The 21,552-nt window shown below is 42.9% G+C and overlaps 1 protein-coding gene across 1 annotated transcript in view; it reads left to right on the top strand.

The window, feature by feature from the left end:
- Positions 1-21,552, top strand: part of TSNARE1 (t-SNARE domain containing 1) — a 329,654-nt gene that overhangs the window by 96,157 nt on the left and 211,945 nt on the right. Inside the window, exon 4 of the mRNA XM_009637630.1 lies at positions 20,756-20,846. Within this exon, the coding sequence (XP_009635925.1) occupies positions 20,756-20,846 (91 nt within the window). The remainder of the gene's footprint in view (positions 1-20,755; positions 20,847-21,552) is intronic.

Raw genomic sequence — 21,552 nt, forward strand, 5'->3', positions numbered from 1 at the left:
GCTGGTGAGGGTCTTGTCAAGGGTCCATCTGGTTATATATAGACCAGACGGGAGGCACTGCTGCCATACGTTGCCTAGTTGTCCAGGTTGGGATCTGGCTGGCATACAGTGTTTCTTCCAGCTTATACAGCCTGCTTCCCTCTTCATGGAATGGTGACTCAGGGGAGAATGATAAATGCCCAGGTCTCACTCTGATGAAGAGCTAACTGCTCCCTTGTCACCTAAACCCGTCATCTGTATTTCCCAAGTCTCTCTGCCTCTTCGCCCCCAGTACACACACAGACACATAGACCCAAGAGGAGCTTTCTTCCACGGTCTACTGAGTTTGAAAGGCAGGATAAGGCCTGTGACATCTCTCTGCAAAGTTAGCAGGAATCAACACTGAGCATTTCTAATGGGTTTTCTCTGTGTTTGCTATCAGGCCTGATCTTAATAACCGATTTAACTAGTCAGCACCAAGTGCCTGTAAAAATATTTCTACTAAAATCCAGAGCTGGCACAAAGATCAGTAAAGCTACTGAGGAGGCTGGAGGAGCTGTAGGCAGTGTTAGGCTGAGATCTTTCTAGCACCATGATTCTGTATAGCCAAACACAGAGTTATTGCTAAGAGAAAGCAATATGAACCATGCTTATAAAGCAGCGATACATGTTGTAAAGCAGTGACCTAAACTGGGTCAAGGAACTTTGCAGGAATTCCCAGGGATGGCATTCACAGGTGTATGAACACTTAAATAGTGAATTTGGAGCAGGAGGATTATTTTTGTATGTGTCTCTCTCTATATATATCTCTAAGGAATTGTGCACCAGGACAGAGTGGAATATTTTCAGTGTTCATAATTTTAAAGGATGGTGGAAAAACTATAAAAAAAGGATCCAAAGGAAACACAAGAAATATCTGAGATCTAGAGGGAAAAAAAAAAAACCAAAATGTTTCTCAGTGAGCCATGTAGCACAGTCTGTTTTGTTTATCAGAAATGAGGCTGAGAATAGACTTGATTACACAGTACAAGCACCTTTAAGGGGAAAAAGTAGTGGCATCTAAAGAGCTCTTAAATCTAGCAGGAAGAGGATGAGATGATAACAAGTCAACAGCAGAAAACTTAAAAGAAAAAAATGCAATTAAAAAGTAGTCTTGAATGTGTTTAACCAGGGGAACTAGGCACCGAGGCTTTGGTATGCTACATTTGACTCCACTTGTGAAATGAAAGAGGGGGTGAGCAGGTATGAAAGGCTTTTGAACTGCTTTTTCCGAGATGTTTGCAGAACAGAAGGGAACATGCCAACCCTGCAAAGACAGGCAGATGCTGGAGGTAACCAGGTCTCCCCTCGCACCGGGAGGGATTCGCACGTTTCAGCAGAGGTGTTTTCACTGAACTGGTCACATGTAAATACTCTTTAGTCAATCAAGAGAAATAGACACTTCCATGTGTTAGGATCCAATTTTGTTGAATGAGTGGAAGGCCCCTTGCTTCCTAGCTGACCTCAGATGAGTCTGGGAGTCTAGGGGCAGCTAGACCAACCTCTCGTTTCGGGTTCGATCCCTTCAAGCGAGATTAAGACACAAACGAGGTCAGATGTCGTAAATTCATTCATTTATTAATTCTTCAGGGGAAAAAGAGAAAGCAGCGATAGGAAAGGAAGGAAGGAAAGATAGGAAATTAAGCGAGAGGTCCAGAAGGAAGAGCGCAGACAGTCATCACCATGGATCCGTGGAGTCCCAAGGGTCTGTGCTTCTGAGGCCTTCGGTGGTCTCCCGTGGGGTCAGAGATTGCCAGAGTCTTCAGTGATTGCCCACAGAATCGGTGGTCCCACAGGGTCTTCAGTGGTCTTCTGCGGAGTTGGTGGTCCCCCCCATGGTCTTAGACGGTGGCCTTTTATAGGCTGCGTGCCTAAGGCACATGCTTGCACATACATACATTTTGGCTTTGTTCTTGTTGGGCAGGAGCAGGGTTCAAACTGCAGGCCTTGGTGGGCAGATGCCCCACCTGGGTGTCTGATAAGCAAAAGAATGGTCTGCTGCTTCAGCAAACCTGCAAGCCACCTTGTCTGATCTTTTCAGATTAGCACACAAAGGAGCAAGCTTTGAGACAGTAAGCTGGCTATTCAGTCTCTCACACCATAACAGAGTTGCCTCTATTTGATTGGTTTATTTCCATTAGTGGCTGTATCCAGGCATGTTCAATCCTTTATTTTATCCCCCCTCCCTTTTGTTTTAATTTACAAAATTAATCCACCACTGTATTGCCAAGAAGTAAATCATTTAGTATCATTTACAGAGTGTGGGTTAGATGATGGTTTGCACTAGTGGACTGAACTGGAAGTCCATCTCCCACCTCTTCCTTGCTGATCACCCACCAGATCACCAGCTATGGTTCCCCAGCTGGACTGAGCTAAACTTGATGATGTAAAAAGGCTCCTTATTTTTCTGTTAAGCCACAATTTTTCTGCAGTGCCTCTTTGAATCTTCCTTTTAGTAGCCACAAGCTGGGTCATGGGAAGCTATAATTAAAAGATGGAACACAAATTTCAGGAGGCTAAAGGAGAGGCTATATGCAGAGAGCACCTGGAAACAAGTAAGAAAAATTGTAACAAGGCCAGAAAGGCATATACGGGAGAACCCTGTCCCTTTTCATTCGCAGACATCTTGGATTATAAATAGAAGATAATGGAATGCAGCGTCCTGCAGGAATCGTGAATAATTAGATGGCTGATGTACAAGAGCAAGTGGAGGTCACACAGATAAACTAAAATAATGCTTGAATTTATTGGGGAAAAAAATGACTTGGAAATGACTTCAGCTAGCTTCTTGTTTTAATGGTAGGAAAACAAAATATATAAATCCTGAAAAGCAAAAGCTCAATTCAAGACACCAGTGCAAATCGAGAGTAATTCCATTAAAGCTAATAGAATTACGTCAGTGTAAGACCGGAGGTAAGTTCAGGCCCAATTACATCTTGGTCCTGAAATGAGATTTCAATATTGTTTGCTAGTATTTGTATTGCAGTGAGAGCCCAAATGAGAGCATCATTTTGCTGTACTGGGTGATGCTCCCAAGAACCTCCAGTCCCAATAGACAAGGTGCACAAAGTAAGAGAAAAGAAGCAGGAAATAATTCTGTGTATTATAGAATGGGGAACTCAGCCAGAGAAGAAACCATAATGGTAATACAAAAATAACATGTCTTATTAATTGCATTTTTAAAAATAATATTTTAGAAGGAAAAACAAGAGCCCTGCTCTCTGTGAGAGCAGTGTCCACCTGGCCAGTGCCATCAGTGTGGAGGAAAGCTTGTCCTTGGAGTCAATTATGAAACAGAAAACAAGAAAAAAAGAGTGTAGAAAGGGGCATCTGATGCAAAACAGTTGGGTGTATGGCTGGAAGGTAGCGGGTTTTGGTGCCCTAAGTTTATTCATCTTTCTATAAAGAACAGAACAGCAGAAAAAGCAGGGTACAAACCCATCTCCTTTTTAAGGTTATTTCCTCATGCTTTTTAAAAATAGCTTTTTTCCTCCAATCAACATCTGAAGGAATTCTTATATCAGCTAGTACAATCACAGTGTTAAATTTCATCTTGTCCTGCAGGTAAGGAATAGCTATTTTCTTTAACACAAGAAATTGATTTTGCTGAATAGGGAACATGGAAAAAGCCAACATCTATGAAAAAGGCTTGGTTATGGTCAGTGCTTTCTCCTGAGCTCACAGTTTTTTATTATGATTACTTAACATCTGTGTGGTTTCAGAGGGACACTGAGATGTTCTGCGTTTTTAACAATGAACTGAGATGCCTTGAATTTCCCCTAACCATCCCATCTGCAAACAGATTTTCTCTAGTCCACCGGAGCTGTTACTGAGCTGTTAGGGTCTCCTTAACAGATACTGTTGTCTAAACTCTGGTAAACTGTTTATAATCTCTATTTTACTGTCCTGGACAGTACCAGGCTGGTTGGGGAATAGTAAGGGAGTTGTTTTGACTTAAATGACTATCAGGACTCTCAGTGGGACACAGGAAACATAACATGATATTTCAGTCTGATTGAATAATAAAATTATGGACTTCTCTTAGCACTGTGTGACTTCCTCCACGGCTAATTCCCGACTACACAGAGGTAGCAACTCCTACAGCTTGGGCTAAAGCCTAATGGTAAGGAATAGCAGGTGTGGCTGAGCAGATGAAATTTTGGGCAAGTCTCAGCCTGCTGTGCCAGGTAATGGAGCTGGAATCATGAGACAAGGGGAGTTGAAGACATGCTGTCTTTGATATTAAAAGGGGAGTTGATAAATTACGGGATTGTCTGTTTTAAAGATTGATTCTATTCTGGTCCACGGGCAAAAAAAAAAAAAAAAAAAAAAAAAAAGTAGGTGATTTGACTGGTAGATTAATTGATCTTTTTCTATTCAAGTAATTTCACTTGCTGTTTTTCAACGACTTTGCATATGGAGAGCTACCACACCAACACTGAGAGTCTTAAAAAGGCAGCTATCCAGGGAGGGAAGGCAGAAGGGAAAAGGGATATTTCTGCAATATTTTTCTCTCCATTAAGAAAGAAGTCCCTAAAATGACATAATGACTACTTGAAAAGTTGAGATTGAGATCTCCTTCCCCGTCAGGTTCCCTGCTACACATCCAGACATTTGTCAAGTTGATTTTGTGTCATTACTCAAAAGCTGCTGCCGTGGATTGCTGGTTTTATTTTCTGTTCTCAGGAATACAGTCCCAAAGACCTTTCTTTGTAGTTATCTCTGACATCTTTCAACCTCCAAAATAATAAAAATAAAGCACACTTCCACAGTGACATTAATTTAATACATTAATGTAAGAGATTGATATGGAGTAATCAAATGAATACATCTGATTCAGCAAGTTCCTTTTATAGAAGTTTTTAGGGCAGATAAGATGCCTCAGTGACAGAAGTTTTTTATCTTCTGTAAGAGATAGTAAAAGGGTCCCTTTCTTTAAGTCTATTTGGTAGGGGATGTGGTTTAGAACTAAAAATGAGATCCTGCCAGTGTGACAGAGGAGATGATGTTGTCAGAGAGGCACATCCAGCCATCATACTGTAAATGAGATGACACGGGTTGCATGAGGCTCCTTCGAGCTGTTGGCTAAGTGCTCTCTTCAACAGCCACCAAAGAAAAAATGTCCTCATTGCGGGAGAGAAGAGGAAGAGGAGACATGGCATCATGCTGCACCATGTCTGCAAATGGATGAGAAACAGATGATAAAGACCTATCTGGGTGACAAGTAGGAGCACAGATTATGAGGCATTTCTATGGCAGAAAACTATATCTCACCAAAGCTGTAAAATTTGCCAAAATCTTGCTGAACTGAAATTGAGATTGCCTGTGACAGCGAAGTCACAGCAACAAGCTGGGTTGTGAATGGATGCCACTATGTTCAGGACCACCTTTAGTGCAGGACCGTAAGGTGGGCATAAAGACTTGGGTCTGGCAATGCATTTGATCTAACAAAGCATAAGCCCATGGTCTGATGCAGTTGCTTAGAGGAGCCTACAACCACAAAATATCCAGCTAATGTTAGGCTAATGGGATGAAATGTATGGGCAGAATATTTCTGTTTGGCAAGTGCAGCTAAAAATATCACCGGTTTTCTTGGCTGTTCGATGTAGCAATGGCTTAATTTATTTTTCTTTTTTGTCATTAATACGGCAATGTAGATAATCAGGAAGCAGTGATTTTATTTATTTATTTTTTTTTTTTTTAAATTGCATGATTGCTTCAGGGCTTTCCAAACATCTTAATAAACTCTGTTGACTGACTAAAGACAGCCCTCAGAGGCTGGAAGTTCCTCTTGGAAGTTCCTCTTGAGCTGAAGTGGTTGGGAAAAGGGTGATAACTTCTGGAAAAAGCATCAATTCAGTGAACTGAGCAGAGATCATCAAGTCTCAAGATAGTGTTGGTTGGAATGATCTTCTGGATGTCATCTGGTCCAAGCCCCTGTTCAAGAGTAAGGCCAACTCTGAGCAGGCTTCTGGGCTTATTGTTGTGTGACATAGACCTCAGTTAAGGAAAACAGTGGGGTTCATTAATATTTTATAACTTACCGAGGCTGACTTCATGCCTTCAGCTGGCTTCTCTTCACATCATCTCAACAACTTTGGGATAGGGAGAAGAGAGCTGGGTGAATGCTCCAGCCAGAAGACATGGTACAACTTGTGGCTTGGCAACAGCAGAACTGTTTTTTTGGGGTTGTCTGTGCAGGAACCCATCAGCCTGGATAGCAAGAGAGTTTTAAGAGCAGGAGATCTGCCTGTCTCCATTGAGCAGGTATTTCTAAACCTGTAGAAGGAACAGACATTAAGTTCCTACAGGCTTTTAAGTAAATAGAGACCCACACTGTATTTTGGTACCTACAGGGTGACGTGGTCCTGGATGATAGGTGATTAGATGGCTGGCTTGGATGTCACATACATTAGTAGTTATGAATCTGGATCTCATCTAACATTTGTGTATTGTACAATTGGACAGAAGCCTGAAAATACTCCCAAGAACTGGTTTGGGATATCTGGCTGATTTGATGCTAGTAAAAGAATTAACAGTGGATGGTGATGAGTCCTATTTGAGTTAAGATCAAAATGACCTAGAACCCAGTATATCAGAGGTGCTCAGTCCCTAAAAAGCCAAGGGACTTAATGAATGTGGCAGTACCATCTGATAGCCAGTCCAGGATTAAATGTACAAGGACAGGAGACATGTTTCTTTCCAGCATGAGAGAGTCTGCTTCCTTATCTTATGTATTATCCTCACCTTTTAATTTTAATGGTTTTATTTAGACAACTTTGGGATTATTATTATTATCTCAAAAGCAGTCCAGGAGTCTGGAGTTGGCATGTGCCTCCTGGTGCTACCACAGCACACACCACTTGATAGATTTGACCTAGCTGGCAAATACATAGGAAGGAAAAATCTCTTTCGGCCCCTTATGAGCCAAGCCATCATCATTTACCCAAGATCTCATGTCCCTGAAGTTCTCCAGATTTTCATTGTACTCCAGAAGTCAGTTTTCAGCTGAACAAACACTTCTACCCATTTGGGAAAGAAAGGGAAAAAATTATATTTAGGATCTCTCCCCTTAGCTCCTTGCATTTCAGTCTGACCCTGTTTTGATGTAAGATCCTTTTATTTCAAAAGGAAAGGTCAGTCACATACTTCAGTAACAGCTCTCCTGTGGTGCATTGGGCCTTTAATGGATATTGCTGCTGTATTCGTTTCAGTAACTTGTCAGCTGGATCCATGTGCACAACCTCTTGGCAGCTATTGCATAAACACAGCATACTTACCATTTCGTATGAAAGTCTGGTTTTAAGCACTAAGACTGCAAGGAAACATGTTTGATCTGATTTGTCTACTTTTGTGGTGCACTGAGTGTGACTTTCTCTGTTTTCTTTTTGTGTCCCTACCTGCCCAAATGCAATGTGATTTTCACAACATGATTGTAAATATGTATTTTCCTAGCTTAGTTAGATTTGCAATAACTTGTGTTGAAGCAATGTGACAGAGAATCAGTCCCTGGAATATTTTATTCTGCACATAAGCCTCGATTCATAGAGAGGAGAAATATTATTGATCTTTCATCAGGTAATTTTCTTCTTTCAAGTACCTGCATTGGACTCTTAACAGCGGTTCTTAAGCTGAATCCGTTTTCCCCCTAGAGAACAAATTTGCTATCAGCAGCAGAAGTTTCTGATAAGGGGGCTTACAGTTTTCACATTTGAATGGATTGGAACAATTGGATATTTCCATTGTCCCTCACTGTAAACAGAGAGTTGCCGTATCTGAGTTCATTATATGCTTGGTCCATTGCCTTCCGCCAGCAGAAAAAGATAATCTTGCCTTACCTGAAACAAACCTCAGAGCCTGTTGATTTATAATGAACGGCCTCAGATCTTTTATTTTGTTTGTTTATCCTTCTATTATATATTTGTACCCCAGTCTTATTAGGGAAGTATCTCTTTGAAGTTTAATTTTTTGGACCACCAGCAGTGCATTTTAATTGTCGCTATCCCTCTAGAAGTACTCGTCCTTCTGGCCTCAGCCTAAGACACTTTGTCATGGACCGTGGATGGTGATTTGCACAATTCCTGTAATAGCAATGCCTTTTGGGTGCTAGTGCAAATTTTATTGCCCCACCAAATGGGGTCTTCATTCACATGGCCGCTCATGCGGGTGTTTTATTGGCCAATAAAGTGCCTTGTGTTTTTGTAATCTAACTGCTAGGCTGCTTTATGATCTGATGTCAGCTGGAGGGTGGTGGGGAGGAGCGACTCGTGGTACATTGGGAATTACACATTATTGTCACCTGAGAATGTGAAGGATCTTTAAATTGATGAAATGTGGGGCTGACGAGCAGAGAAGCCTCACCAGTAGCATCTCTTTTAAGACTTTGTCTCTTTTTTGAAAACTTAATCATTCTGAAAAAGAGACAGAGACATCTTTCTGCCTGCTAAATTAAAGTGTTGCTAGAAAGGTGATGCAAGGCAGGGTGAAACATAAGTTGAACGGAAAGGACAATGAAGGAGATAGGAAGAAAAGTATTTAGAGATCAAGAACTCTATATTTTCAGTGTATTGCATTCTGTGCAGGATAAATATATTAATTTCCCTTGCACTTCACAGCTTGCCCTTATGTTCAGAAAGTTGCAGAGATGTCAGGTTTAAAGAGGCATATGAAGTATATGGGATAGAGCAATAGGTGGTAAGTAGGCTGCTGAGATCCATTTCTCTTCCCAGCACAATTCCTTTTAGTCACCTCCGTGCTTTTTGAGAATGAAGTGCAATATGAAAACAAATAAAGCCGCAACAAAAAAATCCTTCTCTCAAGCAAACATATTTTAAAGCTGTTTTCTGCCATATATTATTTTCACTTTTTTCTTTTTTCCTCTCTCTTGCTTAAAAAACATCAGAAAAAAATAGATCTCGGCATAAGAGCCTCAAGGGAATGTGTTCAGAAAGCGCCAGCACTGTTACCAACTTCAACTTTTACGCTTCACTTTGTACTTTAAAATGGGTCTTTCCTCCAGCTGGCTTCCTTATCTGCTTATCACTTGTCGTGGTTTAACCCCAGACAGCAACGAAGTCCACGCAGCCACTTGCTCACTTCCCTGCAGTGGGATGGGGAGAGAATCGGAAGGGTAAAAGTGTGAAAACTTGTGGGCTGAGATAAAGACAGTTTAATAGGTAAAGCAAAAGCCATGAGCACAAGCAAAGCAAAACAAGGAATTCATTCCCTACTCCCTATGGGCAAGCAGGGGTTCAGCCGCCTCCAGGAAAGCAGTGCTCCATCACGCGTAATGGTGACTTGGGAAGACAAACGCCATCACTCTGAACATCCCCCTCTTCCTTCTTCTTCCCCCAGCTTTATATTGCTGAGCATGATGTCATATGGTCTGGAATATCCCTTTGCTCATTTGAGGTCAGCTGTCCCGGCTGTGTCCCCTCCAAACGTCCTGTGCACCCCCAGCCCACTCACTGGTGGGGTGGGGTGAGGAGCAGAAAAGTCCTTGACTCTGTGTCAAGCACTACTCAGCAGTAACTAAAACATCCCTGTGTTATCAACACTGTTTCCAGCACAAATGCAGAACATAGCCCCATACCAGCTACTGTGAAGAACTTTAACTCTATCCCAACCAAAACGAGCACAATGTGAAGTTCTTTTTTTGTTTTAGGAATTAGAAAACATGGGGATGGTGTTTGTTTTGATGAAGTGGGCATCTTTGGGTGTGTGGAAACGATAGGGACAGAAAATTTACTTCCTTCTCTGTAGGACACATAGGAGTGATGGTTGAGACCAGTGAGGTGAGATCTGGGGCAGCAGGGCAGATGTTACAAGGTCTGGTTTGGGAACATGAGCATGTTTGAGTGCATAGAAGAACCATATTGAAAGCATGGGTTTTTTGTGGACAGAAAGGTGTGTGTGTACTGTGTGATACATGAGAAGTCCAGAAGATGTTTATCTATTTAGGAGGGTATGGTCTCACTGCACACAGACTCTGCAGATCAGTCGTTTTTGAAGTAGGCTGGTCTGGGAAGATGTACTGAAATCCCAGGTGATTAAACCCAAAATCATCGTGTCTCACCTGAATGAAGTTTCCAGGTGGAAAAGAAAGAGATCATAGAATTATAGAATCATCTAGGTTGGAAAAGGACTTTAAGATCATCAAGTCCAACTGTTAACCTAACCCTGCCATCTCAACGCTATACCATGTCCCTAAGCACCTCATCTATCCTTCTTTTAAATACCTCCAGGGACGGGGACTCGACCACCTCCCCGGGCAGCCCATTCCAGAGCCTGAACCCTTTCTGTGAAGAAATTTTGCCTAATGTCTAACATAAACCTGCCCTGGCGCAGCTCCAAACCATTCCCCCTTGTCCTATCATCTGTTACCAGGGAGAAGAGGCCGACCCCCACCTCCCTACAGCCTCGTGTCAGGTAGTTGTAGAGCGCAATCAGGTCTCCCCTCAGCCTCCTCTTCTCCAGGGTAAACAATGCCAGTTCCCTCAGCTGCTCCACATAAGACTTGGGTTCCAGACCCCTTACTGGTTTTGTTGCCCTTCTCTGGACATGCTCTAGCACCTCAATGTCCTTCTGGGAATGAGGGGCCCAAAACCGAACCCAGCATTTGAGGGGCAGCCTCACCAGTGCCAAGGGCAGGGGCATGATCACTTCCCTAGTCCTGCTGGCCACACTATTCCTGATACAAGCCAGGATGCCACTGGCCTTCTTGGCCACCTGGGCACACTGCTGGCTCATATTCAGCTGGCTGTCATCCAGCAACCCAAGGTCCTTTTCTGACATGCAGCTTTCCAGCCACTCTTCCCCGAGCCTGTAGAGCTGCGTGGGGTTGTTGTGACCCAAGTGCAGGACCTGGCCCTTGGCCTTGTTGAACCTCACACAATTGGCCTCGACCCATCGATCCAGCCTGTCTGGGTCCCTCTGTAGAGCCTTCCTACCCTCGAGCAGATCCACACGCCCACCCAGTTTGGTGTCATCTGCAAATGTACTGAGGGCACACTCAATCCCCTCGTCCAGGTCATTGATAAAGATATTAAACAAGACCGGGTCTTGTCAAGAGAAACACAGGCTGTGGGATTTCTACACATCTGTCATAGAAGCCAAAAGCTATGCCACTGCCTCTGTCAGTGACAGTACTGAAGTAAATCAAATAGATCGGGAGTTTGCTGAATGCTCGGTTCCTTTGCGTGATACTTCACTGTTAGTGGATTACGCATCTGTCTTCAAGATCTGCTGTAAATGCCAGTCTATTTTCATTGTCCAGACAGCTAAACTAATTGATATTTACAGTGCAACATTTATTAACTTCAGTACGAAGGTTAATGAAGGCTTTCTTCAGTGCCTAAAAGGTACATTTCTAACAAGCCTGATGTCCCACTGGCTTTCAGTGCTGTTCTTTTGAAGTAGAGTTTTCACATTAGCCATTAAGGAAATTAGCATGTATCAAACCTTCCTCCAGACTGATCTATGAGCTTTATGGTGACATTTCCTTCATCTGTCATCTGGGACGGTGTGGAAGGGGTCAGTTTAACTTCATCAGATGGGTTTACTTTGCTGACCTGCTTCCTTCTGAAACCCATAGCACTTGATTCCTGCCATCGTTGAACACGAAGCCATTGCATTTGCGCTCTGCTGCAATGCTTCTGGGGTGTTTGTCTGTCGATTTTTAAAGCTGATCTTCTTGGAGTTGACAAACCACCTGGTTTGGCACTTTAGACTGCAAAATAATTGGTTGGTCATTGCCTTTCTTTTTAGTTTTCTTTCTAGTCAAAGGGTGAACATTTTTCATAGCTTTATAAGACAGCCTGTTTGCTACTCATAGACAATTTCAGAGGTACAATCACTGCTAATGCCTTTTTTTCCTCACTTAAATCCTGATTGAGGAACTGGGTTTAGGCATATCGCTTAGTTTAAGTGTACACATAGGAGCGCTTGTGCTTTAATACCTCTAACTAGAGGTACACAAATAATAACAGCAAACTGAAAGGTGTCTTGAGCTCTTTGTTTGCCTTTGATTTCTTGCCCACTTCACAAAATAACAAAAAACCTCCCAGTCATTTGAGTGCAATGGGTTCATTTTTCAATTAAAATTGCCTGGTTTTAAGCAAAGTTGGCTTTTTTTTTTTTTTAAATGAAACATGTATTTTCTGGGATGAAAATGCCTGCATCTCAGATATTTGTGTGATCTATTCCCTTTTTGCATATGTTTTCTCTGGATGTTCTTGTCACCAAAAGCAACTTCTAAAATCAGAATAAAGCCTCGAAAGATCTACATCTCTGTTCACCAAAACTTTTCATACTCCAAGGTACAAAGTGCTGGCTCTTTTATTAATGAAGGTTTCAGCGTAGTTTCTCAAGGAGAGCTAAAGCAATCGATCACTCATTCACATCAGTAAAGTGCCCTTCATCTTTACTTTTCACAGTGCCATGCCAAGTATTAACCCACGTTAAATGCTAAAACCAAGAGAGCGAGTATGGGAAGGATAATAGGCTACATTAATCTGCAGTGCAATTTATCTCCTGTCCGTTTGTCCCTGTCTTTCCTACGTACACGTGTGCATGTAGGACACATTCTTGCACACTCATGCACCCACAGTCGCTCACCTAATCTATCCAAATTTATTCGTTGGTTACAATTGGGGCATACAGTGAGGGGGATGTATTGCCATACCATTGATAACATGGCACCATGGCATATTATTTAAAAAAACATCCCGCATTGACAGAAAACCTGATGTGGTGTGAAGCGGTGCTCTTAACACCTCCCGTGACCCTAAAACTCTACAGGACTGCTAGCTAGACACAGGGATGTAGCCACTGGGATTTATGTTCAAATAGAATAGGTAGGACGGCCGTCTCCTGCAGTGACATGCAGAGCCTCTGCATGTCCCCTTCTTCAGCCCTGCACTCAGTAACCTCCTGCCATAGACACTTTTGTGGCTGGGCAATTTCTAAATAGGGAGACATGGGTTTCTTTGGTTCCTGATCCTACTCTGAAATGCACGAGCGAATGTTTACAGGAGTATCATTGTCGTGGTTTAACCCGGCAGGCAACTAAGCACCACGCAGCCGCTTGCTCGCTCCCCCCCCCTCAATGGGATGGGGGAGAGAATCGTAGGAAAGGAAAAAAAAGTAAGACCCGTGGGTTGAGATAGAGACAGGTTAATAAGAGAGAAGAATAACAATAGTGATAATAATAATGGTAAGAGAATATACAGAATATATATAAAACAAGAGATGCACAATGCAATTGCTCACCACCCGCTGACCGATGCCCAGCCCGTCCCAAGCCGCGATCACTCCCCCCGAGCCGCGATCACACAGCCCAAGCTGCGACCACTCTGCCCGTGACCGACCGACCGACCGACCGACCGAACCGACTAACCCCCCCGAGCATGACGTTCTATGGTATGGAATAGCTCTTAGGTCAGTTTGGGTTAGCTGTGCTAGCTGTGCTGTACTCCCAGCTTGTTATGCACCTGGGCGAGCAGGAGAAGCTCAAAAAGTCCTTGAGTAGTCTGAGCACTACTTGGCAACAACTGAAACCATCAGTGCGTTATCAACATTCTTCTGGTACTAAATCCAAAACACAGCACTGTGCTAGCTACTATGAAGAAAATGAACTCTATCCCAGCCGAAACCAGGACAATCATGAGAAAACATATTTAAGCAGATACATCAGTAGGCTTTTTTTATTTGCATTAAGTCTTTGGGATTTGATATATTGTTTGTTGCATTTTGTGTCCGTAGCTTCCAGCCTGTGTTCTGCAACAGGCAAGTTATAGAGGAAATTTGCATATATTGGAGTCCACACACATAGTGTTTGCAAAAAAGATTTAGAGGTTAGAAACTTAAGACAATGTCCATGTCTCTGCACATTTCAGGGAAGGGGACAGTTTCTAACACTCTTTGAAAGTATATAAAATGTTTTCTGTGTTTGTGGACTCAGAAATTGTGGTGTTCTCCCTCCGTCTCCCTGCAAGTTGACTGGCTCCATTAACTCTTCCTACAAAGTCTTAAATGCAGCACCCCTAAGCCTTAGGTGGGCATAATGCTTCTGAAAGCCCTCAAAAGACAGCTCTGATCCAAGCTTCAGCAAAGAGCTACAGTAAATTACTGGAAGAAAGGTGTGGTAACAACTATAGGTAGGTTGTATGTTGCTTAGTTGCTTTCTGGTGTTGTTACAGGCACCTCTGGCTATGCTGCTGGGAATTAACACAGGAATATATCCCAGTAACCTTTCCATGACAGATGCTAAGCCGTGGTCCACTCGTTAATGCAGAAATGTGACAGGCACAGCAGAATTAGAAAGCATAGGCAAAGCAATCAGAATAGTCACAGTTTGATGCCATTTATCTTCGGGTGCTAAAAGGATCATCGGGACAATACTGGAAATGCTGGTGAATATTAAGAGCTCACGGAGGGCAGCTGAGGTCCTCGGGCTGGAAAGGGAGAGATCAGATTGATTTTTTGCCGAGATCTGGTGCAGGAAGATGGTCTACTTCTGTCCAACCTAAGTTGCAAGAACAGTTTAAAAAAGTAAGCAGTTTATCAGCACCTGGAGGAAAAAAAAAAGACTATCATGATCAGTAGGCACCAGGGTTCATCCAAATGAAATTATGGTAAATTAAATTAATTTCTGTCTCTGATAAGCTAAGAGGCTTACTGGATAATGAGAGAGAGGGAGGTGTAATATAGCTCAGTGCTAGCAAGGCATTTACAAAGGAACCAAGGGGCTCTTTTATTAGGAAATAAAGTGAAACTTGTAAAATTAAAACTTACTTGGGAATAGTACGGGTGGGAGATGGAAAAATAACTTGAGAGGTGACTAATGGCAGTGACATTGTTAAGCTGCTTCCCATGGGGTCCTGTTTTGAGTGCTCTATGAGCTGTCAGTAATGACTTGGCAGATGGAGTCTGAGGTGACGCTGAACTAATCTGTAGGTGATGTGGGGTTAAAAGGGGGTCTTACTGTCCTGGAGCTAATTTAGTTGAAAAACACAAACCTGACTTTCTGGTAGCATGTCAATGACTAACTAGCTGCTTGCAAAGATTGGTCAAATTCTATAGGGGAGCAAGCTTTCTCCTTATGTTAGCAACAAATGCTTCTTCATTTTTTTTATTACTTATTTTCAAGAAGCAATGCCAGAAAAGGTGCCTGTTAGGTATTAGAAATATCATGGAAAATTTTGCTAGAGTTCATTTTGTATATTGCCCTGGTTGCATTTCTGTGGTGAAACTGGTGAGTGCTGCTATCTCACTACAATTCATATGTTTTAATCCAAAACCACTGAACAATGTAGCTGCTAGCCTATAGCCATATTCATCCCTAGAGATGACACAGCACCAGTTCCAGGTGGGTTTGGAATACCTCCCCTTCTCTTCCCACACAGACCATTCCCTAAGCTCCCTAAAGAAAAACAGTGCCACATCTCCTAATACTTTCAAGTGACAGGAAAATTGGAAATCTATGATACTTTTATTATAGAACATTGTGTGGCTTGAAATTCTGCTTGAAACTTGGAAGTAGAGGTCTGTTTTCCTCCTGACTTTTCCTCTGCTGGATGGTTTACACCTATGCAAAGGGGTTTGCTGACAGATCAGAATTAGAGCTCTTATTTTGCTCTGTTGTAAAAGATTCCTCAATGTGCGCAGTCAGGTCCTAAAGAAGAAAAGGGGACCGAAACAAAAAAATTGTGAGTTCCAGTTTGGAGCCAGAACAAGTGGATTAAAGCCTTTCTTCCTTTGGTGACTGTAACGATACAGTAAAGACATTTCAGGGCTTGGTGAAACAACCTTTCCTCCTGGCTCATCTTTCTGCTTTGTTTACATCTACAATACATACTTACAGATGAGAGAAGCCCACTGTGATTATCCCTCCCTGCATGAGGAAGCAAAGCCAGCAGCCCTAGAAGATGAGGTGTGAGGCTGTCGTGAGCAGTAAGTTATAGCAATCTAAGGCAGCACAAGTTTCCTTGTGATGGATGGACTGTTCAGTGGATAAGAAATTGGTTGGATGGTTGCATCCAGAGGGTAGTGGTCAACGGCTCTATGTCCAAGTGGAGACTGGTGACAAGTGGTGTCCCTCAGGGATCCATACTGGGACTGGTGCTGTTTGATATTTTCATCAATGACATAACAAGATTGAGTGCACCCTCGGCAAGTTTGCAGATGACACCAAGCTGAGTGGTGCACTTGACACACCAGAAGGATGGGATGTCATCCAAAGAGACCTGGACAAGCTGGAGAGGTGGGCCTGTGTGAACCTCATGAGGTATCAGTACAGGCTGGGAGATGAAGATATTGAGAGCAGCCCTGCTGAGAGGGACTTAGGGGTACTGATGGATGAAAAGCTGGACATGAGCCAGCAATGTGTGCTGGCAGTCCAGAAGGCCAACCGTACTCTGGGCTGCATCAAAAGAAGTGTGGCCAGCAGGTCGAGGGAGGGGATTCTGCCCCTCTGCTCTGGTGAGACCTCACCTGGAGTACTGCGTCCAGCTCTGGAGCCCTCAGAACAAGAAGGGCATGGAACTGTTGGAGCGGGTTCAGAGGAGGGCTACTAAAATGATCCGAGGGCTGCAGCACCTCTCTTATGAGGACAGGCTGAGAGAGTTGGGCTTGTTCAGCCTGGAGAAGAGAAGGCTGCGAGAGGTGGTGGAGGCCCCATCCCTGGAAACTTTCAAGGTCAGGTTGGACAGTAGTCTGAGCAACCTGATCCAGTTAGTGGTGTCCCTGCTCACTGCAGGGGGGTTGGACTAGATGACCTCTAAAGGTCCCTTCCTACCCAAAGCATTCTAAGATGCTAAGTTTCCATCCTATAGATAAGTGTTTGCTAATAGAACACATCTGCCTGGATCACCCATTTCTGGAAATATCCTTAGCTCTGTTATATGATCATCCTGGCTGTGTGGGGGACATCCAAAAGTGGTGGATTACTGCTGAAGGGTGGACTTGTCTGCAGCTCCTTTAGAGGTGCCCCTCTCTGTAGACTATGAAGGACCTCTGTTGGCTTTGCTCTGAAGTTAAGCACCTTGATTAGGTGGAAAAAGGGGAATAGGAGCCTCATGGACTAAGTACCCATTGCTACTCCATGGCTGCACCAATGGCCAGTGCATAAAGTTTTATATACGTGTATCCATAGTTTGCTGAGGCCTATCATCAGCTCCCACAGACATCAGTCCTTCACAAAATCCATCTCAAAGACAGGGAAGAGACTGACTAAAGTCTTATGGTGTGAACAATTTCCTTATGCATGCTTGATACACTTCTACATATTTATGTCTCCAACAACAATGGAATATGTGTAAATGCATATACTCAACCTATTTCTTGTTAAGCCACAGATCATGCAGCTTGGTGCTCTTCTCCCCATACTATAATTTTTACCTCTTTATTGCACAAGAAAACTGCAGTCAGTGGTAAGTGTTACAGCTGCTGTGCAAAAGACAAGTATACGGTTTAAGTTATGCTGTGCTACCTGGCTTAACTGTAGCCAAACCTACTTGATGACCCAGCTCTTAAATACGTAAAACTACTCCATTGCTATGCAGTCACACTGTGCCAAAGGGGATACTGAATCTAATGAAGTTTAAGCCAGTACAGTAAAGGTATCCTTGATCTGTACCTGAAAAACTTGTTATTGCTCTTATATTAGGGATCAGATGAAAGTAACATAAACCGTATCCTGCATTATAAATGAAAATATGTTTCTTCTGCTAGAAAACAAAGCTCTTTGGGATTACTGTGAGTGGCAGCAGGCACGGTGAGGCAGAGAGATGTCTTTCCCTTGTCGATCTTTGCTGTTGCATTTGGGGTCTGATTATTTTTTGTTGACTTGGTCATTCATCAAGTGTCTCAAAGAAATGGCGCAAACAGTAGGTAAGCTCCTTCATTCTGTCCCTGCGGAGAAGGGAAGCAGCAGTGATTGCTTCCGCCTCTTTGCTATGCTCGTTTTAAAACTGGATAAATAAATTAGAGATACGAGAGTTCAAAGAACAAGCTGTAAGCTGCTGCACGCTGGGGATTATGGATTCAGTGGACCGTGCTTCTCTGGTAAAGAAAACAGCAGCCAGAAGAAACTCTTCGGCAGCAGCGTGGCATCCCTTGTATTATTTAGCGCATTGTCTTTGCAATCGTCGTGCATACAGAAATGCACAGCAAGAGATGTTATTCTTCCTAAGAGATGCCCTTTTTGTTTTTACTCTTTGAGTGCTTATTTTCAGAGTAGCGCTGTAGACAGATAAGTCTTTTACGACGTTTGTATTTTAGGTACGCGATATCTCCACAGACTGAGTATTTAACTTACTATTGTGTGGAGAACTTTTGCAGAAGCAAATTTTATTCATCAGAGACACCCCTTTAATTAACTTCCACACTTCCACGGGGAGAGGAATATAAAGAAAGCTAATAATAATAATAATAATAATAATAGTGACATATCTTGTTACCGTTACATATTAAAATAAAATGCTGCAGGGAGTGGAGTTTCAAGGCCTCTTTTTTAATGAAGATCTTAATAGCATTTAATGTAAATTAAATATAATCACTGTCTGATTCCAGAGCATATCTCTGAGGCTGAAGAATAAGAAGTTAATTGTGCTGACAACATAGTGGGAAGTGCCAAAATCAAGCACCAGCATGGTGGTTAAAGTGCATTTTGAATTAAGAGGTGGAAGGCAGAAATTTTATTTTTTGTACTCCCGCTCACAGTTATTTTGCAGCAGTTCAGTGCAAAGTTTGTGCGGGGCATGGATTTATTACGTCAGATATCTACCATAAAATTTACATTAGAATGCAAATGAAGGAGATTTTATTTAACTTTAGAGATTGGGAAGGATCAGATACATGAGCCTAACAAGCCATTTTACTTTGGGGATGGGGAATCACTGATATGTAAATCCCTGACTTGTTCTGTGGGCAGATAATTTAATGAGGTCTGCAAAATGACTGGATGTCAACTCCAGCGCCTTGCATTGCATTAAGAAGAATTAGTTGTGGAAGTCTCGGTCTTGAAACTGCTGCTTATGAAATTCATGCACTTGGTGGCAAGATTTACTCGATTAAAAGATTGGGGATCAGGCTAACTGTGTACTCCTCAAGGGAGGCGATGTGACAGAATTCAATTCCCAGCTCCCTCTCTTGCAATGACAGCATGGAATACCTGTCTGTGGTAGATACGATGTCTTCCATCTCAAATTACAAGTGATGTAATTAGTCAGCTGGTGCCCTGGGTCCTGGGATCATGTGTGTTTGTTCAACCCTTAACATACCTCTGAATTACTGTTCTGCAGCTAAGAGATGTTATCTTCATGGTATGCTAAGCTTTCACTTGTATACCTGGTAGGTACGATGCATAAAATTAAGTGTACCTTCATCCTGGATAGCTTTCCCACCTGAGCTGCCTGCACGGAGATCTTGCTTAAGTGAAAAAAAAAACCTGCCAAACTTTGCTATGGGGGTGAATATCGTTGTTTGTGGTGCCTATGTCCATCTTCCCTCACTAGATGGAAATGACAGTGAGTGGAGTGCTTGTTGAGAGGTGTCAATTTATTTGTAGTTAAGGTTACATTTGGTAAAGACTGTCTGGGAGTTGGTCTTGTTCCTCAAAGGAGGTGCTGAAAGAGATGACATAAGTCTTGAAAGAGCTGAGCAAAAAAAGAAGGAATGACCTGAAAAGCCAGGATGGGCCATGGGTCTTTCAGGACAGAGGGCCATAACTAATCATCTTAACTTTTTTAATCAAAGGACTTCCATTCACTTGAAATCCCACCCACCCTGAAAAAAACAGCACTAACAAGTGAGCCTTTTCAATACAACCATGGCTCAAATGTGTCCTCTAAGGGAGAAAGAAGATCATTTTCTCCAGGTCTTTCTTGAGTCTTATCTAGACTTTTTGACTGAAGAATTAAGGAAAACCACCCCTTTCTGACTGAAAACATGTGAACTGCTTCCTGGGGAAGCTGAGAGGCTGAAAATGTCCTGTTGGCCTTATAAAGCTTGAGAACTACTGGACTGAGCTAATAAGTACCTTTGGGCAGCATTTATGTCTCTTCCCCCTACTTTGTGCGGTCCCGAACAGCAAAGGCAGCAACCAGTGCTTACAAGAAATAATGGTTCTGGAATTTGGGGTATAAAGGAGAGGGACAGCCATGACTTGGAGAGGGGAATGGTTTGGGACCTGCCTACCTGTTTCAGTGCTCATAAAGCAGCACTGCACCTTTGTGTTCACAGTGCTTTCCTGGAGATAGTATGTCATTAGCAGGTAGATGATCATGGTAAGTAAATTTGTCCTGCTCAATTTCTGTCTCTTCAAATTTCTCTCCTGAGTACTAAATTTTCCAGGGAAAGCCTTCAGGCAACTTCCCAGTCCCATCTCTTTTTGCTATATAACCCTTCTTTTGACAATTTGACTTGCAATACCAACCATGTGTGATGGCCTCGTTACATGTCCACCCCTTATTTGCACCTTATCTTCACCCATTATTTTGCAGGTCCACAGCCATTGTCTTTGTGCTGATCACAGGAAGAACATTTTGGGCAGCTCCTTGCTAGTATTTCCTGCAGCATTCTGGCTGCCATTGCTGGTCAAGACCCTGGACTTGCTGTAGTCCTACTGTGGCTCCATGGGTTGTGTGTTGTGTTGTCTCAGTTGCTCTGCAGCTTGATAAATTTCTGTGTCTCATTATGCAATTAATTTCAGTTGCACTTCCCATCATCTCTTCTGCAGGCATGCAACCCAGCAGGAGACTAATAAAACCATCACGACTAGCACCAAAGCCATCAAGCAGCTGTCTGAGGTTGTCAGAGGCTCATCCAGGGTACGTGTCATTCAAGATGCTTTTGGGGAGAATGCTGGGTCTTGTGGAGGGAGAAGTAATGACAAAAGAAGTGGTAGTGGGTTCTTTAAAGATGTTGAGCTCCATGTCTTGTTATAACTTCCTTTCCGGTTACACAGTAAGCATCGTCTGCATTTATGAATGACCAATGGGAAAACAGCTGCAGAAACCAGTTCTTCTCCCAAAATTGGATCACGTGGAATTGAAAATCAAGAACTCACCAAGAAAGGCTTGAGGAGTTCACACCTGTCTCGGGGTCTCGCTCAGCTTGGGTGAAAGTACTACAGGAATCACCTGGCTCCACATGAGTTTGGCATTGGTCAAAGACTCAGTTGTGCAGTGGGTGCACTGTCTGCAGATGAGTTTGGCAATGTGTTGAAATGTATGGAAAGGGCAAAGCAGTTGAATATGCCTGGATATGACATTCATTCAGTGCTGCATCCTAATGGGAAAGCCGTGGTGAGGATAGATAATTACAGGCCGTGGTCAGATCAGAGCAGGACTTTGAATTACATTTAACCCACAGCAACCCCATCTGTTGTACGGACAGACTGGAGTCCTGTCATCACGAGGTTCAACTCATATTAACATTATTGTCACAGGGGTATGAATGATCCCCATTCCTGATCCCCAATGCAACGGTTAGACTAACAGAAGGTTTCTGACCTTTCCACAAAGACTTTTATAG

Source organism: Egretta garzetta, unplaced genomic scaffold (assembly GCF_000687185.1).
Source record: "Egretta garzetta isolate BGI_Z169 unplaced genomic scaffold, ASM68718v1 scaffold394, whole genome shotgun sequence".
Classification (NCBI taxonomy): Eukaryota; Metazoa; Chordata; class Aves; order Pelecaniformes; family Ardeidae; genus Egretta; species Egretta garzetta.